The following is a 26,620-nucleotide window of genomic DNA, read 5'->3' on the forward strand; positions in this document are numbered from 1 at the left end:
TTTGCATCTTGCTTTGTGCCTTGCCTTGCTTATTTTAAAGGTTTATTTTATGCAACAGGGAGTAAACAGGTAATGCAGGAGCCTGTCGAAGCGGGGGGGACGGGCGGAGACGGGGTGCATTTTGTTTTCCCTTCTTCCTCCATCTCCCTCCCTGGAAGTTTCTTCGAGAACACGAAATAAGGGGAGAAACCGAAAAAAAAAGAGGTTGGGGAGAGCAGTGGGGAGGGGAAGATGGGAGGCAAAGCTCCCACTTTGCCGGCGGTATAAAACGCTTTATGGTATTTCACGGTATTTAACGCGCGGACGGCGAGACCGCGTTACCGCTGCGCAGCGCGGAGCGCGGCGGAACCGCATCAATTTCACGAGTGAATTTCAATATCCCCCGCGGTTATTTAAGTCCATTTCCCGGGCGGAGGCAAAGCTCCGTGCGCGGAGGCACCGCGGATGCGGAGAGCGGCGGAACCGAGGCGATGGTGGTTGGGATGTGTATGTGATTTTTTACGTTTTTTATGAAACTGCTGAAAAAGGTCACTGAAGGAGTTGGCTGCTTGAAAAAAAAAGCCCTAAAAAGAGTGTTAGGCATGCGCACTGCGCGGATGCCATATTGGAATGAGTCTGCCGCGAGTGCGGGCGGAGGGACGGGTCGGCTCCGCGCAGCGCCGCGCACCGCGGGGGACTCTGCGCCGAGGCGCGGAAAATTAAAAATAAATATAGAAAAAAACAGCCAAAAAAAGGCAAACTTACCCAGGTAAGGTACCGCGCCCGGCAGCCCCCCCTTTCCCCCAACCCTCCCGGCTGGCATTTCCCTTTATTTTATTTATTGGGTTCTGCACCGCTTGGGTGGAGAGAGTCGCTTTTCGTCTTCCGAGATTTATCAGAAAGCGCCTTTTTTTTTCTTTTTCCTTTTTTTTTTCTGTTTTTCTTTTCCCTTTTTTTTTTCTTTTTCCTTTTTTTTTTTTAATTTATTTTATTTAATTAATTTATTTATTTTTTAAGCGGAGGAACTTGAGTGTGGGTGTCGTGTTGTTTGGTTTTTTTTTTTTTCTCTTTTCTTTTTCTCCCCTCTCCAAAGGGAAGAAAAGGCGGTGGGAGTTGTTGCGAAGTGTTGCCGTGCGGATTGTCGGGGCTGCTCGGGCAGATCCCCCGGCGGGAGCCGCCGGTACCTGCGCTCGGCTCCGGGGGTCCCGCTCCCCCCGCGGTGCCTTCTTGGAGTTATCACGGGCAGGGTTTACAGTGCCTGTGCAATTAATCCCAAGCGTGCGAGGGTTTTCTTCTTATCTCAGCGTATCGCATTTTAAATGCTCACATTTTTTTTAAGTAGTATGTATCGTTTCAGTACTTTCCTGAGAAATGCTTGCGCGACCTCTTTTCAGATTTACTCGGGTGATGCACGTCTCGGAAAGAGTTATTTTGGGTGTGAGGGTGGGTTTCTTCTGAATCTGCAGGGGAGAGTGGGAGAAAAAAGCAAAGCTGCTGCAAAAGGCGGAGGGGGAGAAAAAGAGAAAAGAAAGCAATCAGCTGTGCCAAAATGTGCAGCCCTGATCTGTACATATTTTTCCCGTAGCGCTCCCGAACTGCGGTAAATGAATATTTATAAAGCTTGTCAGTGCAACATGGCGGGTTAAGGTGTCTTTAAAAACTGAAAATAAACATTTTGAGAGGAGAAGAGGGGGAAAGCCGCGGTGCCACACGTTTGGTTCTACTCGCTTTTGTTGCTCGGAGAGGTGCGCTGGTGGATTTAATGTGGAGGGAGAAGGATGGGATCCGTCCTTGGGGTCCCCCCCCCGCAGGACTCGCTGGTGGGAAAAGTGTAGGACATTCGTGTGTGCTGGGAAGAAACCATGAGAAGGGACATGTGGACTTGGGAGCTCGGCCGATTTACCTTTGAATGCCAAAATTGCAGACATGCCATGAGAAAGGGGGGAAAAGAAAAGTAATAAAATGCCGAGAGACACAGCGATGATTTATTTTGCATTAACTGTAGACATATCGTGGGATGAGATGTCCTGTTGGAGCTGTCAAGCCTTCCCTGCTTGCCTCGGTGCAGTCAGCCGGCGATGTGGGTTGTTTTGTTTATTTTTTTTCCTGTTGTTTAGCAAAAAAGCTCTGAAATTGCATGGGAATTTGGGCTGCCAAACAAGTGACTTTACCAGTGTGTGCCACAATCAGCGTCTCTTGCAGAGAGACCCTAAAAAGCCCACGACGACAGAGGTGAATCACAGTTTTTGCAAAGCAAGCAAGTAGGAGTTTGCGAGGAGTTTGCAGGGAGTTGTTTGTGCCCTTCCCAGCTGCTTTTTGCAAATGTGTTTTCCAGGGGTGTGGAGGAGTGAGGCTGTCCCAGAAGCAGGAGAAACTTCCCTTGTTCCCATGCAGAGGGCAACTTCATAGCTGCTGTTTTGGGGTTGTTTCATTGTGGATGCAAGGTGTTAACTTTGGAGTGTCTGTGTTTTGTAGCCATGGGAGGTGATGCTCCAGCATCACAGGCTGTCGGTGCCTGGGTGTGGGTGGAGGAGCCAGAGAGGATCCCGGGGTGATAAGAGAGCTGATGTGCCAACCCAATTCCCCGCACCTCTTGGAGATGCTCTCCAGAAACCCACCATGCTTTGATTTAGCAGGAGTGGTTGGAGATGCTGTTTGCACACCTTGTCACACAAGTTGAAGTTTCCCCTTCCAAAAGGGCTGTGTTCCATCTTCCCACTCTATTTCCCCAGCCCCAGGTCCTTGCCAGGACCAAGTTTTGCCGCTCAGGGAACCAGCAAACTTGCATCACAGGGTATGGTGGTGGAGAGGGGGCTAGAGGAGAACACCAGGCTGAGGAGGATTGTGATTTCTTGTCAAAATATCAGAAAACAGCACTAATTATAAGCAGGGCATCTTGGAAGTCAGCTGTCTAACAGTGGTGGGACTTGGGTGGCAAAATATGTCAACCTGTGGGGATGAGAAGGGATGGAGCCATTGCAAAATAGAATCAATCCCTCTCCATGCATCTCTCTATCCCCAGGTTTGCTGCTCCTTGGACAGGACAGCTTTTAAAATCAGTTTTCTCTTGGGGTAGAAGATGTTGTAGAAGATAAACTTGGTGCCTGAGCAGAGGGGCAGTTTTGCCTGGTTGTGTGATGTGGACGTGGGGATGGAGGGTGCAAAGGTCCCTGGGGATCCACCTGTACCTGGGATCTTACCCATCTTCCCTTACTTCACTTGTTTTTCTTTGTCATGGAGGGATCTGCTTAAAAATGGAAACAAACAAAACAGCCTAAAATGGCTCTTTCTTTGCAAACTGCACTTTCTGATGGGAACACATCACTTTGCGTCAGCATTGCCTGTATCAGACTCTACAACTGACACCCCATGCAAGATGGGGTGACCCCCCTTCCCCAAATCTCCCCCAGCCTTGGCTCTTTGCCATCCTGGGGACACCCACATCAGCCAAAGGGGCTGTGTTTATGGGACCACTTCTTTGCTCTTATTTCCCTTGAAAAAGGGGGTCCCATTGCAGCACAAAGCCCGTGCACACCCTGCTGATGCACGGATTGCATTAGGGTTAGCTCTGGTCTCACCTGCCGGACACTTTTTTCCTGCAGCAACAGGGAATTGCTGGCCAGGATTTACTGCAATTTGCTTCTCGTCCCAAGAAATTTAGGTACAGACAAATTTGATTTCCTTTGCTGGGGGCAAAGGAGGAGCAGGTGAGGCAGGTTTTCTTACCAGGGTTGGGACTGTTGCCTGGGTGAGCAGGGATGCAAGTGGCTTTTTATTCCTCTTTTTTTCTTTCCAAAAGGTTATTTATGGAAGGGAAGAAAATATTCTCGCAAGTCTAATAACTTTAGTGCTTATAAAGGATTAGGTCCTAATAACTCCTGTGATAAGATGGAGGTTTGGTAATCTGTTGCTAAGTGAAAACCTAAAAGCTGTTTAAATAGATATGACAAAGAGCTATCAGAGACTAGTACATTGTAAACAACAAGGAAATACCTTTTTAATTATTTAAGGGGGTGCCCGGGGTACTGGGGCAGTACATGCATTATAAGCAAGACAGTATAATTTCATTTGTATATTGAGAAAACATTTACAGATATCCAACAGATGTCATAAGGATGTTGCAGAGGTAGAGTGTTTCACACAGATGTAAGAACATCTGTGGGAGAAAGTATATAGCTGTGATTATGAGCGATAATTGACTGGCTGGACAGAAAGTTGATGTTTTAATGTAGCATTTATGAAAACTTTATGGTAGTGTTACTAGAAACAGAATAAATGCTGCGACTGTCAACTCTTCAAACTCGTGTTGCTTTTCCCCCCACCCTCGGCTTGTGCTGCTGTCCTGTTAAATATGTAGAGTCACTCTTTCTGGCCTATTTGCAGCCATGGGGTTGATATAATGACAGCATCAGTGAGGGGATGCTTGCTGAAGGGCAGGGTATGATAGAGGAGGTGCTGTCTTAGTTCTTTAAGGACCTTTTGCTAAATTCAGGTCGGTGTGGGGTAGAGGGAGGTGTGGAAAGCAGCTGGGGGGGTTTCAAGGGTGGTGGTGGTTGAAGGAGGTGGCTGGGCCCTGACTGTGTCCACAGGACAATGTCAGAGAGTTGTGGAAAGCCCCAAAACCTGGGATAAACAACCAAAACTTGAAGCAGAGGAGCCAAAGCTTCTGAAGACGCACACAGAAAAGTAATGTGGTGACCACCAGGGCCACATTTTAGGTGACCTGAAGGTGATAGAGGTGTCAGAGGTCCTTTCTTATTGACACATACAGAGTATATTAGCTGGTGCAGCAGGGTCCTTAGTGTTGACAATGAAATGCTGGTGCTGTTGCTAATAGTGATGCTATTTGCAAATACCGACTTTGTTCTGTCATTGTAATGTGCCGGTCTTCAGGAGCAAGGTTTTTTTTAGGATTAGAGTAGCTGATGGTGCCTTGTCAATATTTAGATCTCACAATTTGAAATTGTTGGTCTTTGCACAATAGTCATCTCTGATGAAACCAGTCAAATCCATCTTATGGGTTTTCTGCCGGAAGATTTCTCTTTGCTTTTTCTGTATCTCAAGTGTGATTCCTACAGTGATTAAAAATGTTTGAGTTGCAAAACAGAGCAAGAGAGAAATAGGAGTAAAGACACTGTCACTGGCATTTAAAAAACTCCTGAAAAAGTTTATTTTGGCATTGGCCTTTTGCAAGACCTAAACAAAGCATTCTTGAGAGGCCTGCTTTGGAAAGTGTTTTTACAGTTACTCCGTTTTTATGAATCAGAAGCATTTGCTCTAAAATTAAATAGTAATAAAAAAAAATAGAAACAAAACAAAACCCAAGGATGTCTTGACAGCTGACTGAGAGATCATTTCTGAGCAGGTGTGAGGCTTGAAAAAAGACATGGGCAGAATACTTGCTATTTTTACTATCATCAACCACAATTCTTTCTTTCATGATTAATACCGTTAACATCACTGGGGTGGCTTGTGCAAAGGGAGTCCTATTTTCCTGGGTGAAGTCCTGAGACCGAGTTTGAATGTAAATTATTGGGAAGTTTTGTGTTTAGTTGCTTAGCAAGGAAGATGAATTCCCTCCACTAAAATCCAGGAGGTGACGTTATTGTTTGCCTGTGCCATGTAGGAGATCAGGCAAGATGACCATGGGCTGAGGATCCTTAAAGTCTAGGGAGTCATAAGTCCCTTGCAGAGACTTTTGGGTGGGAAGCAATAGCTTTCCTGGATGCATTAAAATTATCCCTTTAAAGAAAGAACAAGAAGATATAATATTTAACTGTTTCTTAGATGATGTTTTGAGCAGGGTCCAGGGTGGGAGCTCAGTGGAGGTGTAGGACCAGGCTCCACAATGTTGTACCATTGTATAAGGGGTGGTGGGACATTAAAACCTGGATGTCCTGGAGCAGCTCACATGTGCACCATGGCACCTCTTAGAGGCCACTTGTGGAACGAAAGGGAGTCCAATTTGCCTTGTCTTAGAGAAACAGGGTGGAATTAACACCGTGAATGTGACTTTCAGGGCTCTGGGTTCAGATGTCTTTGTGGAATTTGGTTCTGCATGGACCTTGGTAGGGATCTCGTGGCTGCCCTCATGTGCCCTTGGTGAAGTGAAGGGTCCTCCTCTTTCTGCTGATGTACCAAGGGATGGCAGGAAATGACTGTGAGGGCTGGATTTCTCTTTTTTTGGCAAATCCTGCCAGTTGGTGAAGCTGCTTCTGGATGTGAAGTACTGAGAGGGATGTAAATGTATGTAGGACTAAGCCCAAATGCTGATCAACTGTGCTGTTTAAATGAATCAAACAGTGCCAAGACCTAAAATGTCATTTTTCCTAAAAAGTGTTGGTATCAGATGGCAGATGTTTCCTGGATTCTGGTCTGCATGTTGCGTGGTTTTTTTGGAAAACAGCTCCGACTGCAGCAAAACACCGCAACATAGAAGGCAGAACTGATTGCCCCAGGAGATGGGAGTTTTGGCTGATGAGGGACTTCTGAATTGGGCCCTAAATTAAGTCTGTGAAAACAGTGTTTTGTGGTTCCTGCTGGGTGACTTCTATCACTTGGCTGATTGGTCCCATTCAGGGGGTCTGACTGATGTTTTTTTTGGCTGGTGTTTGGAGATGAAGAGCATCACATGAGGTGTTTTGGGATGATACGTAGCTGTGTATGTTCATGTTACCCGTCTAAGGCTTCCTCATACCAGCTCTGTTTCAAGCACGGAGGCGGGAGAAGACAAGGCATTGCAGGTGGTTGATATCGCCACTGTGCAAACCTGTGGGTTTTTTGTCTGTTGTAGAGAACATTGGGGATATTGATTCATTCTTCATGCCCTTGATCACATTAGTAGAATCACAGAATAGTTTGGGTTGGAAGGGACCTTCCAAGCTCATCCAGTGCCACCCCTGCCATGAGCAGGGACATCTTCACCAGCTCAGGTTGCTCAGAGCCCCGTCCAGCCTGGCCTGGGATGTCTCCAGGGATGGGGCATCCACCACCTCTCTGGTCAACCTGGGACAGATTCTCACCACCCTCAGTGTAAAAATATCTTCCTCATGTCTGGCCTGAATCTCCTCTCCTTTATTTAAAACCATCACACCTTGTCCTATCACAATAGGCCACATCCTCCTTATCGGCCTCTTTTAAGTACAGAAAGGCCACAATAAAGTCTCCCCGGAGCTTCTCTTCTCCAGGCTGAACACTCCAACTCTCTCAACCTGTCCTTATAGGAGGATACAACTGAGAGCTTTAGAAGATGCCTAATCTTAAACATGCTGTATTCCCAAAGTGGTTGTTGTATGTTCAGTCCTTAGCAGAGGTAGAAGTGCTTTGCCAAAGCAGAGCTACATCATGGAAACAGCCTGTTGAATCATGGAGGAGGTGACAGAACAACTGGAACCAAGACGGTTTAGTACCTGTCGACCTCCCTCTCCCCGGCCTGACACCTTGTGCTGACATTTATATCTGTGCACGGAGGTTGTAAAACACCAGTGCTGTGACAGGCGGGGATTTTACAGCTATGTGGATGAGCATCAGTAACACAAGCGCAGGGCAAGGGAGAGGCACCCGCTTGCCTGGCCTGGCAGTCTGTGGCAGCACCAGAGGGTGTTTTGGGGCCAAATCCTGCTGTTGGCATCTGAATCTGGGAGGTTTTCCCAGCCAAGTGATGTGGGAACGGAGGACAGGATTGTGCTGTGCACATGTGCTGTGTGGGATGCTCGCGGTGGGAACATCGAGGGTTAGCAGGGGCGACGGCGGGGTACAGGTGTGGCAGCAATGCCTTATTGCATTGCTGTATAGAAAGGAAGTTTAATGAAAGAGTCCTTTTAATTTTAGAGGTTTGATCTGGTCCTTGGTGAAGTTTTTGGCAGCTTGTTGCTTTAAGTCCAACTCCAGATCCTCAGGTTGTATTTAGACATAGGGCAGCTAAGAGTGGGATGGGTACCTCAGTCAGACATCTCTGTGCCTGCCTGTCATCTCTCTCATTTTTTTCTTCCCTAACTCCGCAGGGATTTTCACTGCAAACAAGTTACTTTCTGTAATTAGGTGCTTTTTACTTTCTGTTATCTTATTTTACTGCTGCTTATCTCTGTGTGTATCCTGGACTCTGGGGTGTGCCAGGTAGGGAGGATGAGAAAAATTGCCTTGTGCAGCAGGTCTGTCTCTGTCGGTGTAAAAAGCATGAGGCGTTTGGTACCAGTGCAAGAAGAGAGGAGAGCAAGGACCTGCTGAGTTACAAAGAGCTGTCACCATCTCATATAAACCCTTATCCATCATGTGTCTTCAGAGGAGTTTGTTTCCTGTCCTTCTTCCCCTTAGGGACGGACCAGACCATCCAGACCTTCCTTTCTCTGCTTGTTCCCTAGTTTCCCATTTTTGCAAGTTTTCCCTCCAGTCTTAGTCATTTACATGGTGTGCTGTTGCACAAATGAAACTGATGCTTGACTTCAAGATAAGCCCTATAGAGTGACTGGAGCAGGAGGGCTGGAAGTGACCTCCATGGCTTGTACAGACCATCTCTTAACCCCCGGCAGGATTAACTGTGCCAAGATCTGTTCTGGACAGATCAGCTTCCTAACCCCTCCAAAAAGCAAGACTCTGTGCCCTTCCCACAGTCTGTCCTGCTTCTTCACCAGATCCATTGTGAGCGATTTCTTCTCATGCCCAAATTAAATGTCCCCTCCTTCATTTAAATCCAAGCCTTCCTCTTTGATCCACTGAGAACATAGAAAAGAGATTATACTCTTTCCCCATTCAGCTGGTTTTTACATCGTAGAATCATAGAATGGTTTGGGTTGGAAGCGACCTTAAATATCATCTAGTTCCAACCCCTTGCTGTGGACAGGAACACCTTCCACTAGAACGAGTTGCTCGAAGCCCCATCCAGCCTAGCCTAGTGGAATATATATATCTGAATATTTTGAACACTCCTCTTTCTCTGGATTAGACGGGATTTGTTTCTTCCACCCCGGAGTACATCTGAACCAACACAGCCCTGTGCAAAGCAGTGATTTGCTCCTAATGAAATCCTGCGGGGGTGTTCAATATAAAAGAAATTGTGACTTGATATAAGTGAAAACATTTGGTGAGGGAAGCTCTCCAATAAATAATAATAAAAAAGGACTGGAATTTGGAAGAAGTCATCCTTAAAAAGTTTCCAACTGGTACTTTGTCTGCGAAGAAAGGCTCTTTCTCTAGGAGGTGAAATTGTTCCTTGATGTGTTCAATAGCCCTTCCAAATGAGCCTCCATTTGCATTGTGCAGATGCTCACGGGATGTAAATATTGTGGCAGAGTGCCACCAGCAATCCTGCGTGAAATATTGTTTTATTTAGGGACCTCTGTTTAGGGGAGCAGACTTCCTTCTAGCCACAGTGTTAGTCCTGTGCATCCTCATGTTAAAAGCAATGAGATGATTTACAGCATTGCCCGGAAAGTAGCTTTTTTGGGGAGCTGGAGATTACATTTATTGCCTTACATTGCCTGCATGCTCTTGAGGTAGTCTCTGAGCATTGGCAAAGGTTTCCTTAATTGCTTAAAGCGAAGGATGGAGATCCAGACTTTGAGACCCGGCATCACTGTTGACTTGCTTTGAGCTGTAAAAATCAGAGGTTGTGTGTGTTATGATTTGCAATGTGGCTGTTGGGAAGACTGATCTCAGTGTTTACTGGGGTCCACTGGGACATGAGTATCTCCAGGCTATGCCAGTGGAGGCAAACAGAGGCTGAAAGAGCACAACGTTGGATCAGGCCCTCCTGATGAAGGCTGGAGTCCCAAAAGAGAAAGGAGGTGCCATGGAGAAGAACGCTTGAGGGCGGGCAGGATATCAAGTTGGTGTTTTTTGCCTTGACTCTTAGATGATGCCTGGTCTCATATTGTGTCCCATGGGTGAGAAGGTGCCTGGGTGGGTCACCTGAGGAGGGAGAGCATGATTCAGTCTTGTGGTGGCCAACTCATGCATCCTAGCTCTAGTTCCACAGGTCTGAGTTCCCCTTCACCCTGCTCCACATACAGGGCCAGTAACATATGGCATCTGAGCATCTTACTTGTTCAGTTTGTTTGCTGGCAGATTTGGGTGTCTAAAATCTTAACAGGTGCTGTGCAAGCCCAGGCACTCCCTGAAGGTCATTAATCTCATCTGAATTTTGGGTGTATGACTTAGACCATGCAAATCGTCCTTTGGAAATGCTTTCTCTAGGTTAGCTGCAAATGATTGACTAGGTGAGGCAAATCCCACCCGAGGTGGATATGTTTGGTGGGCATTGTTTCTTGTAGTGCTGTTCCGTGGGGATTTGCTGTGCTGGAAAACCCCGAGGTGAAGTCAACAATGGAGTCAGGACCTGGTCTGGTATTATCTGTGTCCTGCCTAGGCTTTTACTTCATCTGCTCAGGTGTAGGTGCCTCCATTTTACCTGATGTAAAGCCATTTGGCCAGATGGGGATTGTTAGCAGGGACATAAGATGTTGTGTTCTGAAAGTTGGATGGAAGAGGAGACAACTGGAATGACCATCTCATCTCTGTGATCAGGTTGAGGCAGGGCAGGTCTCAGCATGGTCCTGTCCTGCTTCCTGAGGGCCTCAGCACCATTTACCGCAATGTCCTAATTGTTCAGGCTGGTGGATCTGGTCCCATTTCTTCAAAATGGTTTCACTGATCGCTTTGCAGTGGCTTTTTCACTCATGGTCCTGCAAAAAGCTTGAAGATGGTGAAGACTATGTGAAATCACATGTGGTTGCTCCTGGCTTTGGGGAGGCTGGGTGAAACTAGCAGATTCATTCACCACAAAGGTCTACTGGGGCCACCCCTACTCAGCTTCTGTCCAACTTGGCATAAAAAATAAATACAGAGTCCTGATATCCCAACATAACTTAGGGTCAAGCTCTGGAACCACGGTGAGCCCTGGAGCTGCCTATGGACCCACCTTCTCATCAGCCACGTCCTTGGTAGGGGCTCTTCACCAAGGACGTGGGGTCATGCTGGCAGCCCTGCTGTACTCATCAAGTGGCTCCTTATTGAGAGGTGGGACCATCTCAATTGATTAATGTTACTAAATATTGGAGGCAGGGGCCAGATTGTTGGGAACGCGGGGGGATTTCTCCTTCTCCACCATTCAGGACTTGGTACAACTGATGCAGTATCTAGACAGGAACTTTCAAGCATGTAGGAACATTTTTGCATCCTCTCTTCCCGCATCTTGTCTTTTTAATGTCAATCCCAATTAACCAAGCGTGCCTTGGAGGGAGAAAGGAAGTTTTTCAGGAATAACTCTAAGGGAGATCCCTATGATGCTGGATTTTTGTTTGTGGGTAGGGGACCTCTCCAAAGGACTCACTTACGAAGGGGACTTACTCCAATGGAAGGAAAACCAGGATGGAGTCGACAGTAGATGAGAAATGTAAAATGGTGTAAGGAAGCCAACGCCGGCACTTACACAAAGAGCCAATATTGATAGAGATGACAAGACAGCGTGTTTGAGATAATGGTGCGGCTGAGACTGACAGCCGTGGGAAGAAGGAAATAAAAGAGTGGTTTTTTTATTTTTTTAATATTGGCTGGCTTTTTCCTGCTTGTGAATTAAGAGTCTGGATCTGAATTAAATACCAGGGGAGTGGGAGCTGCGTGGGGGAAGAATGGGATGGGTTTGAACCACCACTGTGCAGGAAGAATGAACAAGGGATCTGAAAACAGGGAATTTTCCCCCTCCCTGCTCTTTCAAATGCATTTCATAATATTTTTTCTTTGTGTTCCTGCCTAGCATAGTGTCACCTTGAGCCTCTCTTGCTGCTTTTTCCCATCCCTTAGTTTACAAGCTGGTAATGTGCCTTGTGGTCCTTCATTTGGTTTCCAGTGGACACGCATTTCTTCAGATTGACAGAGAAATCCGAGTACGGTGGTGGGTGTTGCTGGTTTAACGTTGATGATTGCAGGCCAGTCGGAATGCTACTGTTAACAGTAGGGCTGGGGACTCTGTTTGAAGTGTTAATTAGCAGCAATTAATAAGAAATGAAAAATTAATGCCATATGTCAGCTTTCTTTACTTGTTAGTTATACCAAAACCAAGACTCAGAGCTATCTTGAAGCTTATGTTTGCATTGGAGTTTTGTCTTGTTGTCACATAGTATTAGGAAAATACTTAACTAGTTTACAGTTTATGATAGGAGGTCATTTATTCCCAAAATAAGAAGATAAACTATAGCCTCTGACAGATCCAGTTTTCTTGGGATGACATTTCAAAACCAGCAAGTTGTCCACAGCTCAAGCAAAAAATACATTAAAATAGTTAAACAAACCTCAGTCACCATCCCTGCAGGTGTTTAAAAGACAGGCAGATGAGGTTCTTAGGGACATGGTTTAGAGGTGGACTTGGCGATGTTGGACTCCATGATCTTAAAGGTCTTTTCCAACCAAAATGATTTGATGAATCTTGTGATTCTGTGAAACAAAGATGATGATGACATTGCTGAATCTGGCTAGGAGAGTCTACATTGCCCGCTTTGAATCAAAGTGGGGTCAAGCCCAGCCCAGACATGGCCACTGAGGATGGATCCCAGCCATGTTGTGAATGCCTCAGATGGTTTTTCCATCCATTTTCTATTTCTGATGCAAAATTCTTTGACCCAGGGGGACGGGCTGTTCTCATGGGCCTGGTAGCAGATTTGGGGCTTGACTGTGTAAGAAACAGCAGATGCTGTTGTTGTCTGATTGGACACGTTCAGCTTTTTATCAGTTCGTAACTGTCTTATCAGCATCGCGGGAGCATCACAAGATTTAACTATGCTACCAAATAACTTATCTTTCTTCTTGGTGTTTACATTGTTACCCCTGAGTTCTGTTTAAGATGATTATTTTTGTGTTTAAATCGATCTCTCTGTTTCTATCTGATTTTTGAATTTTTTTAAAATAGTGTCCTAGGCAAAAGTGAAAACAGCTGAATCCACCCGAGGTTTAACTTCTGCTAAAACCTCCCCTCCTCTCACATTTAACAAGCTTCATGTAAGATCCTGATACTTAACCAGTTTATTATTAATGATATTTACACAAGTTTTCACTACCGAAGGAGAAGTGGTGTTTTTTTTGACTTTCAGTAGACTGACTGCTTATAGTTTTGTAGTTAATTGAAACTTAATATACACTGGGGATGAATGAGATATGTTCTGAGGGTAGCGGCACTCAAAATACTCATAGTATATAATAAACATTAATTCATTAGCAAGACTCACGTCAAACAAGAATAAAGATGAAGTGCTGTAGTGACCATAGCAGTGGGGAAATGATTGTTATTATTTATGGAATGCTTCAAGTATACTAAGCACTTTGCAAAGAGAGCAAAAAGCATATTGCACTGAATTGGTTTACAGTCTCTGTTGTATCACTGTCCTTGGTAATTCACTTTTACCAGTGATACTTTGTGAAACACCCATGGTTTTAGCGTGGTTTAATTGCAATTGCTGTGATGGTGTTGTTATCACTCCAGCAAACAGTCCCACCATGGTTCAGTTAATGGATATTCCACTTATATTTGACATGCTCCTCATCTTTTTCACTCCCTCCTGTAACCGCTCTCACATGTTCATTTCTCCCTTGCTGTTTTCATTGGAACAGCCTTAAAATCTGTGCTATGACAGAGCAGTTTCCCTCTTTCTGTTTTATAACCGTTATATCTAGTCATCCTGAATATGCTTCCTGAGTAGTAAAAGTTGAAAAAACCTCATAATATTTTTACAATCTTGTTACCTCCTGCTTAGCCTGGCCTCTGGCAGTAAAACTTCTTTCATACTTTTACTCACGCTTCTTGCAGGGCATTTGGTGCCGATGCTGCCGGAATAGTTGTCTCTGTCATGCAAGTGGGATTCACTCACTAATAAGCAGTGCCAGTCCTGCACATCGTATATTCTGGACACACACCTCCCCTACTATGTGTCTTTGCTTTAGCGTATCTTGTGTGAATAGCTTGTTCCCTCTGTGCCCATAACCCGAGCTCTTGGTTTCTCTTTTTCAGTCCTCCTTTGACACCTCGTAATTCATCACCAACTCAAAGAGCTTTACCGAAAAGCTCACTTTGGAGTTCTTTTAAATCTACTCCTAAGAGTGTATCTCTGGGTATTGCTTGTCTTGGTGACTTACTGTAGCTAGAAATATAGTTCTCATTTAGCCTGGTGTCTGATTCAGGGTCTAGTCAGTCTGTATTCCCTTTCTCTTATCATTTTTCATCTCTGCATGTTTTTATTCCACTTTGTATTTACTGTGCTCACTCCTTCTAGAACAATCGCCTCTGGCAACATAACCCAACATGACATAATCTACACCTGAGTTAATATTTGCTACCCTGCATGGTGCTGACTGGTGCAGTTATCTTAGGTCAGTCTTCATTAGAAAAACAGTTGCAGCCTATGCAATTTCATTGGGGTATCTGCATTTTGCATGCTAAACTTTTATTTTCTAGACATATTCTCGTCTCTATCAGGTATTCTTCCTTCAGTGTTTCCTCTGTTTCGTTGTCACAAATATATCCCCCTTGGGAAGCTTGAATATTTATGGAGTGAGATATAAGTCACACGGTGTTAGCCATCAAAAAGTTGGATACCAAGAGCTGGACTCGCTGGAGGATGGTTGAGTTGGCCTTTCAGGGAATAGGTTGTGCCACCTTATGGGCTGGTCCTTCCAGAGCCACTTATCAAGGATGTGAATCCTTTGTGTTGAATACTGTGGGTTTAGTTTATTACCTCATTATCTTGTATGTTGTTATTGTTGTTACTGCTACTTTCATATAACTACTGCTAAGGGGGGATGTCCTTTGTTGTGGTTCCTCATGCACTGCTAGCTTCACCTTGGAGGAGAGAGCAGGATCAAAGGATTATAATTGACATGGGATAATTTGAAAACTATTAGAAAAGGCTGAGGGAATGAGTTGGTGTAGGTAGAAAAAGTCACTCATAGTTTTTTTCTTTCTCTTTTAGCTTGTCCTCTAGGTGCTTGCTGCTGCAGGATGAATTAGGAGGGCAAAGACTCTTCCTCTGAACCATGGAGACAAGGGCGTCTTTCATCGTCACCATGCAAGAGACCCAGCATCTGTCCCCAGAGAAAGGTCAGAGCCCGGCCAATGGTGACATGGAGCAGTTTGATTCAGGTGAGCTCTTCATCACCGCCGTGGGTGGTCTTCACTGGTACAGCCCTCCAACTGGTCACTGGTAGGGGTGGGAACAACCATGTTGCCAGAGGAGCATTCGAAATGGTTGTACAGTTTGACAGCCTTTTTTGGTTCTTACGCATTAGACTGTCGCCTGGTCGATGAGTTGGGAAATTTGAGCTTTTCTTCTTCTGGATATCATCTACATCTATTCAAAATTTAACTAAAAAGCAATGGAAACCCTCTCCCAGAACATTCCTCAGGAATTTTTTTCAGTGCTTCATGTGAGAGGGCTTCACAAACACTAGATCAGCCAACTGAGAGCTGGTCACATATTGTCCTTCTGCTCGTGGGTTTGACTGGATGCTCTGTAATGCTCTGGGATGGGCACTTAAAGGTGAGGATTCACTGCACTAAATTTGACCATCATCATGGTAGATACAGAAAAATAAGTGCTAGCTTCTGGTGATTTTTTTCTGGAATTAGGCGCTTTAACTTGCCATATTTAACAGGAGGAGACTGTATCTTACGGTAAAGTTGCACATTAGAGCTAGACCCATTTTACCTCCTTTGTGATGCCAAAATGGGAGACCTCTCTTTATACCATCTCTTCCCTTGCATCACCTCTGCTACCCATCACACCCTGGGCTGAGTCAGTCAACTCTCTAACCCAGCAGAAAACTAATCCAGAAAACAAAAGTCGATAATTTCTGATGGCTTTGTGAGTTGAAGTGACTGGAGGAAGAGGGGTGACCAAGAGCATTGTGTTGTTAATTTGGCTCAGCTATAGCTTGTAACTTCATCCTTGCTCTGTGTTTGCGTGGGAGAGCTCAACTCATGAATTTGTGGAGAGCAACACTGAGCTATCAGTCAATCTGTACAAAAGGGTTTAGTTTTGCATTATAGTACTTGTGTTTGTGCTCAGATGCTTGAATGCTTTTCCAGAACTCGCATTTCTGTAAGAGCTATTCTTGACAAAAGGGTCCAAAGTTGTAAATGGCAGGTTAAATTCTGTGCTTTCAGGTGGACCTCCTGAAGGGGTGCCTTGAGTCTACTTCCATGGAAATAGGTGCCCTCACCAGTGGTGAATCACTGATTCATCACTCCTCAAACACAATTGTAGCAGTGTTGGGGTGACAGCTTTAAAACTCTTAACACTTTGCCTTCAGTGTATTTTGCATCTTTTGTCTCCAGTGATATTCTTTGTGCTTTATTGGTCAGTGCTGTGCTGAAGTCCTTTGAAAAGCTGTGGTTTTCATCTACTTTTTACTGTTTTTTCCTCAGCACCTCAGAAATTCAACCACCCAACCTTGAGTTTCTTTACTTCTTGTAGTAACTCAGTGATTTTCCTGTCTCCCTGCACACCACCCATTGGAAAGCTGTGGCTGGTCCTTGAATCATTGCCATGTTCACTAATGAGTTGGGGGACTGGGGCAGAGACTCGCAGCAATGGGATACCATGCCTGTCAAACTATAAAGTACTTAAAAGGGGCCTGTAAGAAAGATGGGGGCAGCTGTTTTAGCAGGACCTGTTACGACAGGACAAGGGTTGATGGTTTTAAACTAGATGAGGGGAGATTCAGGCTAGAAAGGAGGAAGAAATTTTTCACAGTGAGGGTGATGAGAGCCTGGCCCAGGTTGGCCAGAGAGGTGGTGGATGAACCATCCCTGGAGACATCCCAGGCCAGGCTGGACGGGGCTCTGAGCGACCTGAGCTGGTGAAGATGTCCCTGCTCATGGCAGGGGTGGCACTGGATGAGCTTTGAAGGTCCCATCCAACCCACACTATTGTGTGATTCTATGACAGGCTGTGGTCCTTGAGGTGACCATGGGCTTTTTAGAGTGAGGATGAGCTGTCTTGCACAACCCCTTGTGCAGTGCAGCCATCTTCTGCAAATTTTACCATGAAAATAATAAACAGGAGTGGGATACTTGACCTGCAGTTTCCCAGTGACCACCTGGGCAGGTCTTAGCAATCAACTGCATTATGCTTGTGCAATCAAGATGGAAATGCAGGTGGGTTTCAAGATGTCAGCACAGGTAGGGAAAAATGACAGGGATGTCGTGTAAGGAATGCAGACTACCTGTATTGCAGTGAAGATGTGCTTGAAACGTGGGGTAGTCCATTTGTTCTTGCCATGATGCTTATAGGTTCAACTAGGCTCTTGAGCTCTGCATGTTAGGTGGGACACAGGTGGAAACTTTCCTGTGTTGTGGGGTTGTTAGCCCAGCCAAAATTTTGGTTTTTTTTCCATTCTATTTGCAGTGGTTCTGGTTATTTCAAATGGGTTCAAGTGGAAACTGGACATGCTCATGGAAGAGAGATGCAGCGTACTAACTGCTTAGAGATCATATTTGTCTCAAGGAAACCCCTGAACCAGAAATAATTAGATGATAGGAACTTAGCTGGTGGGGATCACAGGTGGTTGCCCTCATCTAGTGAATGTCTCTAGACACGCAGGAGGAGGAAAAACATGCAGGAAAAGTGCACTGTCTCTGTGTGAAGGGGAGGATGTGCAGGTGTGGAGGGGTTGTGATGAGAAACCTAGATTCATCCTACCTAAAGAAAGCAGGACACTCTTGTGTTACCTTATATAAGAACATAAATATTACCCTGGATTCTCCTATAGACATCGAAGAGCCTTCCTTCTATAGTGTGACTCATAGAGATGACCACTGAGGGTCACACAGAATCCCAGAGTGTCAGGGATTGGAAGGGACCTGGAAAGCTCATCCAGTCCAATCCCCCCATGGAGCAGGAACACCCAGCTGAGGTTCCACAGGAAGGTGTCCAGGCGGGTTTGAATGTCTGCAGAGAAGGAGACTCCACAACCTCCCTGGGCAGCCTGGGCCAGGCTCTGGCACCCTCACTGAGAAGAAGTTTCTTCTCAAGTTTAAATGAAACCTCCTGTGTTCCAGTTTGAACCTGTTGCCCCTTGTCCTATCATTGGTTATCATCTAAAGTGAAACATCTGAATCTGGAGCTGTAGTGTCTTAAAGCACCTTATAAAACCTGGTCATCTGATGGTGCCTGTATCACCAGTGAAGGAAAAGATACAGCTGCAGGAAACAGGTCATGGCATTTTAACCAACGTACTGGGTCGACTTTGGGTTGAGTTGCCATCTGCAGCTGCCTGTTTCTCCCCACTGAGGATGAAGAAAGCAAATCCTGGCTGGAGCAGAGGAGAACATCTCAATTCTTGTTGCTCATGTGATGCAGAACCATTTCTTGATTCATGTCCTCTAATTCAGACATTTCCAGAGTGGACACCTGCAGCCTGATCCTAGTCACCATTGATCCATTTATGTCTATGGGAGGGAGCTAGCAGCCCCTAGGGTGAGATTCAGCTGGCCAACCATAGACATTGTTTTTGGAATGAGAGGAACTGGCTTGTGGTGTCTACATTTCTATGGATCTGGGTGACCCACCCAAGGCCATACCAGAGGTTTGTGTTTGAACGGATTACACCCATAGGCTTGCTTGGTGTGTCAGCTGCTAAAGCATTACATTTCTCTATTCAGTCAAAAAGTCGTGACTAGATATGGCGTAATAGGACAGCTGAGGAATTTGCCACAAATATGTTCCCTTTCAGTGAACCTGGGAAAAATCTGTGTTTCCAGAGCCGCAGGTTTTAGGTATTTTAAACCCTTTATTTCCCATAGCCAAACGTCCTGGGGGGCTGTTAACAGCTAGAACAGTTGCAGTTTTATAGTGTCAATGCACGAGCACTTTAAAGCCATTGAGAGGCTCACAGTTAATGACTTGTTGATTTTATTTGCCATCCTGGGTTTGTTTATACATCACCATATTGTAGGCTGGCCAGCCTTGACTCTTTCATTAAGAAAGAGCACTGGGCCTAAGTGCCAGTAAATGGAAAGAGAGCTGATAAGTAAAACACACCTAATGCCAAATTTGTCATCTCACAGGGTGCTCAGTGAAATTTTGGCACGTGGGGTTTTGCAGCCCTCCAGCACAGCCAGGGTTTTTCTCTTGGAGATGTGGCTTGAGGAGCAGCAAACAGAACAGCTTTGTGATAACCGCTTCTCAAGTGGACAGAACCTTTGTTATCGTATATTAAGAGAGACTTTGCATTTCTCTATCTGCATTTTAAACGGGGAATCTCCAGGCAATTGAGAGAGAGCATCAAGAGGTGTCATCCTCAACAGTAGGGCTATTTTGATGGATGAGATTTGTGTACAACCCCATTACATGCATGGATGGGGTTGGTTCCCTTGGGCTGGTATCATCCCTGGGCCGTGCTGACTCTGCTCTGGATGCCAGATTTCTGGAAATCAACAAAGTCCATGCGAAACATTTTGGAAACTTACAGTCTCTTCAAAATCCTTTGTGATAAAACGAAGGAAAATAAAACACTGATACCATGATAAATGGGTACTCTGACATGATTTTTACAGACATTGTAAAAGTAATTTCCTGATAAAGTCTGCAGATAAAACACAGTAAAGGAGTCAGGCTTGTGATGTGTCAGGGAGAAAAGAACTGAAGGGAAGGCTGCAGCTCTTATGCCTCTGCCTTCTGGTGTCTTAAGGCCTCTCTGTTTGGGTTTAGAAAGGAGAGATCTGGGTGATGTTTTTTTTTTTTAAACAGATGCTGTTTTGAGTTTTGCTGGGCTGCATGTGAATCAACCTGCTGGTGGGGCTGTGGGAACAGTGGGGCAGTGAGTGTTTCTGTCAGCACATGGCCAAGTAGGTCACGAGTAATAAGATTATGAAGGATAGGAGGACTTGTTGCATCCATAACTAGCATCTGTAATGCTAACTTAATTAATGTGCTGTTACAGAATCACAGAATCGTTTTGGTTGGAAAAGATGCTCAAGATCATTGAGTCCAACTGTTAACCCAACCCTGACACTAAACCATGTCCCTAAGAACCTCATCGCATCTTTTAAAGCCCTCCAGGGATGGTGACTCCACCACTGCCCTGGGCAGCCTGTTCCAATGCCCAACAACCCTCTCCTGTAAGAAATTTTTCCTAATATCCAATCTGAACCTCCCCTGGCACAACATGAGGCTGTTTCCTCTCATCCTATCACTTGTTACTTGTTAGAAGAGACCGACCTCCCCTGGCTCCAAGCTCCTTTCAGGCAGTTCAGAGATCAGAAGGTCTCCCCTCAGCTCCTGTTCTCCAGCTGAACCCCCCAGGTCCCTCAGCCGCTCCCATCACACTTGTGCTCCAGCCCCTTCCCCAGCTCCATTCCCTTCTCTCCACTCGCTCCAGCACCTCAAGGGCTTTCTTGTTGTGAGGGGCCCAAAACTGACCCCAAGATTTGAGGTTTGGCCTCCCCAGTGCCCAGTATAGAACATTGCTCCCTGCAAAGGCTGGAGGTTGTATTCTTAAGTGCCCAAATTCTCTGCCTCTGCTGCTCCGTGAAATGACTCTTTCCCATAAGACTACTGAGGAAGGCTGGAGAAAAGGAGACAACTTGCCTGGACTCACCCAGCCAGCTTAAAGCTGAAATCAGGAGTAAAAACTGAAAATACACAGAGAGCAGCGTGGTCTGAGGGAAATACCTCATGCCCTGAAATGGAAGTATCTGAGCAGAAGAGGTCCCAGGGCTGACGTGGAAATGTCCTGTCCATGTCACATGTCGCAAGGTGAAGGTTGTTGAGCATCCCTTGGGGTTGTTGAGCATCTCATCCCAAAACCACAAGCGCAGATGGATGCAGAAGCAGGGCACAACCAGGCAGAGGGGATGCACTTTTAGCTGTTCATGTCAGATGCTTCTGACTTACAGTGGGACAGGGATTGGTTGTGCTCAGGCTAAAGAGTTACTTAAGCATTGGAGTAATTTTAAACCTGGGATGGATAACCAAATCTGCCCATCTAATCACAGCCTAACCTATTTTTGAGTTTCAGGCTTTGAAATCTCTGAACCTGGCTCTTCTTTAAAACGTCAGCTCTACAGGGTTACAGACATTAAGGCTAAAAAATTTCCCTCATCTTCTAAGTTGCCTGTGTGGATGATACATATGAGTGAAACTCTTAGCAATTTTTGCACTAAGCTCCTACCTTGTGGTTAAGCTGTGGCTTATCTTCGGTCAAGAATGAACAAACCCCTCGTTGTGGATCAAATATCTCAAGTAGAGGCAGCCTTTGTGCCTGGAGGTTTTTGCAGTGATTGCAAGAAACAAAACAAAACCCATCCCTTATTCTACATTGGATTTGTCTATTTTCAGGTTGTAATCATAAGGCTGGGTTATTTCTTGTCTTGCTGAGTTAAAAAGTCATCTAGTAGCCACTGTATCACAGGAGTAAATGTTGATTTACACCTTCATATTTGAGCAGGTTATTTGAGTTTAATGCAAGGAACCATGAACAGCGTTGACAGCTCTGTGTTCCACTTTGAACTTCCAGACAGGTCTTTACCCTCCACCAGCTCTGTCTCAAAAACCCTCTTCTTCTTCACTTTTTTGCCCTCACCTACGTGTGTCTGACTCTGTAGGCAGCAAATAAAACCAATGTCTTCCCCTTTTAATGATGAAAGATTCCCATTGCGCAACATAATTTTCTGATCCTGAAAACCGGAGACCTGTAGCAATAATTGCAATAAATTAACCCTGCCTTTTTCTTCATAAAATTGTCTGGGGAGCTTTCTTAATTCAGTTTGTCATGAGTCACTTTAATTACATCATGCCCACACTGATAAATGTTTGGGCAGGTAAGGGTCTTGCAGAGTTTGCCTGATAAATGCTTATTGCAAAGAGCTCATTGCTAGACTGTAAATATTTTTGCTCTGGGGATGAAACTTGGTTTGCAAGATTACTTGGGAACAGAATGAAAACAATCAGATTTGGCTGATTTTCTGTAAGTAAAAGATTTATTTTTAATTATTGCTGTGCGTGTTTCAACGATGGTTTGAGGCCTCGGCTCCACTCAAGTCAGCATGGTTATAAAAAAATACCAAACCGAATAAAAGAAAGCATAGTGATGCCAAGTCCTTCGCTGTGGGGAAGGATTGTGATGTACATGGAGTACAATGTGCAATGCAGAGCCCCAAATCTGAAATGGGGCAAGAACAAGTGCAGGGAGCAAGAAGGCAACAATGGTCTGGTGAGGGGTGCTGAGGGATTTGGGGGGAAAGCAGCAGTAGTCTTGGGGGAGGAGGGGGATGCGAGGACCTCAGCTCAGATTTCTAGGTGGAGGGATGCTGAGGAAGGAGGGAAAGGGTGGCAGGATTGGAAATGGGGTTTCTCATCCCCACGTGTTGGGGTTTTTGTTCTGCACACTGCTGAGCCAACAGAAGGAACTTCTAATATTACCACTAGGACACTGTGGTGATTAACAGTGCTGGGTGACCCACTTTTGGGGCACGAGCGAGGCCTTGTGATAGTGCACAGGCAACCACCTCCCTTGCAGCAAGAGAGTCATCAAATGCAAAATAAAAGACCACAAGTGCCTGTTGCTGTGTGACGGGTTTGTTGAAAGCAGAGTCATTTCTGGTCTCAAAATATTGACTGTTGAAGTCCCAAAGCCTGCTGAAAGCATAAGAAGAGCTGCTCAAAACAGATAAGCACAGATCTTTAAAACGAGCTGTCTGTTTTCCGTTGTGTTGATGTTTATACTGGTTGCTATTCTCACCCTGAACTCTTTGACACAACTTTTGCCTTCTTTGGCTGTGTTTTAGGCTGCTTTTCTTTCTGTCTTTTTTTTTTTTGGAATAGATGAGGGCTCCAGCTTTGAGGACGCAGACTTCAACTGGGATGAGTTCCTGGAGGAAACAGGAGCCAGCGCTGCTCCCCACACCTCCTTCAAACACGTACGTGCTTCATCTGAGCCTTGTGGGCATTGCACACATTCCTTCTTCTGCTTTTCAGGGGGTCCCTGGAGAACTGAAGTGGGGCCTGACCCTTTTGGGGAGAAATCGTCTCTGTGCATGCTGCAACCTGCTTAGGAATGACCCCCAATCTGGTGTTAGGTGAACTCTGTGTATTTGCATCATCTGCAGTTGCAGCTCAGAGCACTGTCTATGCCACTGCCTTGTCCTCTGCCTTAGGTTCAAATTTTCCATTCTTGAGGGTTTCTGTTGCTCTTCTTTTGCTTATAATGCACTCATGTTTTTTTTCTCTTCATCTGTTTTTTCTTCTCTATTCATTGCTGTCCATCCCAACCTGTAGAGATTAATCTCATAGAGTGCCTTATTTCTCCAAAGTTGTCCTCTTAATGCATGATTTACTGACTAGCAGGGCCCACAGGAAGCCATCTCTCAGCCTCCAGCCTGGAGATGTTGTCTCAGGAGCAGGAGAACCAAGTATTTTGGTGGGTAATAGCCTTGCAGAGTGAATGTGACTCATATAGGCAGCCATGGTAGTGACAGCATGGTCTGTGGCTCTGGTCTGTGTTAGCAAAAGTAGCATTCAAAGTGTCTGGAATCTTGACTGATGAAGATCAGAGCATCACGTGAAGAAAGGACTCTGTCTCCAAGTAGAGTCCATCACAGTCAACAATACTGTTCTTTGGGACCAGCTTGTCTGTCCACCACCAGCTGTTTAACCTCTTCTATTCAGCTACATGTGTGTGATGTCACATAGGACATGGGACAGAAATGTAGTTGATCTGCGAGTTCTTCGTCAGAGTCAAGGGCTTGCACATGTGACCACATCAGTAGATTTTGCGAGGACATCTTTTGTCATTCAACCATGAGACTGTGTTGTTTGAGATGTTGGGGCCTGATGGGGAGATGTGGTGATGCCTTCATCTGTGTCAAGCCATGACAAGTCATACTGGTTCTCCGTCCTGAGCTGCAAGTTCCAAGAGGATAGTGCTGCTCATCCTCCTACCTGCCCCATCAGATGTAGCAAGGAGCCTGTTCTGCTCATCAGCTGTGCTGGCTCTTCTCGCAGCTTCACTTGACTGGTCTGCGTGCTCTGGAGGACGTGGACATCTTCGTCATGAAGAGAGAGGTTTTAGCTGTGGTGCTCTGGGTTGTTCTACATCAAGTCTGTTTGCTGGCAGAGATGTCCTTTGGGAACAGTGTAGTTGTGCTGCAGTGAGAAAGCTTCCTGAAGAATCTGTTGCTACTTCAAGTCTTTATTTGCATGACTGCTGTCAAGCCAATAAAATACCACTGTCTCCAGGTGATTTCTTGGCTTGTTTTGAAGGGGTAAGGAGCTGCTATGATGAAAACCCTCTCTTCCATCTGCATCCGAAAAAAATATATAAATATATAAAAATAATAAAATCCTTCATTCCCTGTTTTGCTTCCATTTTAACAACAGTGGAGTATTGCAGGATGAAGGACCGTAATTCTCTATAATGGAGAATTACAGGGCAATACTTACTGTAGAGTGTGTCCTTGATCCAGCAGCTCTCTGCAGAGAACATCTTGTCCCAGGTTTCTGCTCCAGGCCTGAACTGAAATACAAGTGAAAGTTTTGTGCTTCATGAAGCCCCGAAGGATGCCTTTAGGTGTGTGGAGATGCCCACCTCATCCTGCTGATCCTGCTGACTGTGGTGCCTCACAGACCCACAATCCTGGGACTACTGATGCGACACAAGTTAGTACTGGGAGCGGTCTTCAGTGACTATGCTTTTGATCCTCAAAAAACCTTGGGTTGACCAGGAACCTGAAAGCTGTCAGAGAAGATGATGTTATCCGTCTGATTCCACTCTTCATGTGATTTTTAGTTGCGAGTCCCTTGCCACTAGAACACCATCTTGGTCTTTACTTATGGTGAGCGTGAGGAGAAAAACTACAAGTGAACATGTATCCTGGGTTATTTATGAGGACCTTAGCATCGCAAGGGTTAAGACCCTATCTTATGACTAAGTAGTAAATGTCACAGATCTTCAGTCTTAGATGATCTCCGAAGGTCTCTCCCAACTTCAAGTATTCTGTGGCTCCAGACATTGATGCTAATTGTGTCATGACCCGAGTGGGGTGAGTGAGGGACTGCTGCTGACACACCAGAAGAGTGTTTTCTCTCCAACCTGGCAGCCCCAAGTCTGTGCAGTCCTCAAGTGGCCAAATAGACCATATTATATTAATCTTTGTGAGTAAAAGAGTCATTTTAACCTGCCATTTAAATGAGAAGTTAATCATAGAAAATCTTAAACCAGACTTTGTGATCTCTGTGGTTTCAGTAGGAGATAAGTACTAAGAAACCTGTAAGAACCCATCCCTAAGCATCTCATAGGAAGTACAGGCTAAGTTTTGGATGATCTTCCGAAGACAAGTCTGGCAACTGAACCAGTGGACTGGCATCCACCTCTTCTTCATCAACAGCGGCTAGAGACATCCCACTGACCCTTGGAAGACACCAAATGATGTGTCCACAGCAGGCCCTAGTGTTTAGCAGCAGTCCTTGCCGTATCCTAGAAGAGCATCACTGACATCTCCAGTGTCCTGTGAAGGCAAGTTACATGTGACCTGTCACTGGTGAGATAGATGGATCTGACATCTCCATCAGATGACAAGACAGTTGCTCAGACCATTTTGCTTCTTTCAGCGATGGATCATTATACCTTATTTACGGGGTGCTCGAGGGTATGGGTTTAGTGTGTATGCTCTCCTTGGTCTGCTTGGTACAGTGTTCAGCCTTTGGTGCTTGTCAGGCCTCAAGAGGTGCTTCATTGTTGTTTTATGACTAATAATTGTGGTTGGGCTTAACTCCTAGAGGTACTTAGTACCTGCCTTTCTACCTTGCATGTGTCCTGTGATTTACGTGGTGGAGCTGTGCAGTGGGAAATGCAACTTCACTTGAGTTATAGTGCCTTTTCCCAGGCGTTAGTGAGATTTATGATGCTAAGATGGGTACTAAACCTCTCTCAGATGTAGCACAGCTGAGGTTACTGCTGCTGGAGGGCTTCTGTAGAGCGCATACAGGACCTTGCATGATAGAGTATATTCCAGTGAGGTAGGAATGGTCCTCTCCAGACAGATTGTGAAGGAGGTAGTTGGATTAAGGAGCACCATCATGTCCTATCCTAGAGCTGTAATTAAGGGTAGTGTTATCTTGCTCCTCTGAAGAGGTGTGGGGGGGTCTCCCTGCAAAGAAGAAAAGGTAACACCATGCCTTTCTCATTTTGTAAGGTTGAAATCAGCCTTCAGAGCAGTTTCCAACCAGGGATGAAATTAGAAGTGGCCAACAAGAGCAATCCGGACACGTATTGGGTGGCTACGATCATCACAACGTGTGGACAGCTCTTACTGCTTCGTTACTGTGGCTATGGAGACGACCGGAGGGCAGATTTCTGGTGTGACGTGATGACAGCAGATCTTCACCCCGTTGGCTGGTGTACGCAGAATAACAAGGTCCTGATGCCTCCAGATGGTGAGTTGTGTGTGTTTTGTTAAGGTCGTGCTCTAGTGTTGGGCTTGTGGTTCATTTCCAGACTTCCAGTCGATCTGGAATGGGTGCTCCAGATCCTCAAGTGGTGTTGGGTGGTGCAGTCAGGGTCAAGTCCCCACGGGTCAATGGGTGATTCCGTTTGCCAGTCAGCCTCTAGAAAAGATGTTTTTGCCCTAGTTGGTAACAACAGAAGGCGCTTCTATAGGAAG

At 45.4% G+C, this 26,620-nt stretch overlaps 1 protein-coding gene across 2 annotated transcripts in view; it reads left to right on the forward strand.

Moving 5' to 3' along the window:
- The first annotated feature begins 609 nt into the window (after positions 1-609).
- SFMBT2 (Scm like with four mbt domains 2) overlaps positions 610-26,620 on the forward strand; it is a 128,586-nt gene continuing 102,575 nt past the window's right edge. The window contains exons 1-4 of one of the 2 annotated variants that reach the window (XM_065855554.2): positions 610-748; positions 14,931-15,100; positions 22,785-22,879; positions 26,153-26,393. In XM_065855554.2, the coding sequence (XP_065711626.1) occupies positions 14,995-15,100; positions 22,785-22,879; positions 26,153-26,393 (442 nt within the window). In that variant the 5' untranslated portion in view covers positions 610-748; positions 14,931-14,994. Of the gene's footprint in view, positions 749-14,930; positions 15,101-22,784; positions 22,880-23,306; positions 25,474-26,152; positions 26,394-26,620 lie in introns of those variants that run through there. The other variant, XM_071803535.1, reaches the window with a different exon arrangement.

The sequence above is a fragment of the Patagioenas fasciata genome, chromosome 1 (genome assembly GCF_037038585.1).
Source record: "Patagioenas fasciata isolate bPatFas1 chromosome 1, bPatFas1.hap1, whole genome shotgun sequence".
Taxonomy (NCBI): Eukaryota; Metazoa; Chordata; class Aves; order Columbiformes; family Columbidae; genus Patagioenas; species Patagioenas fasciata.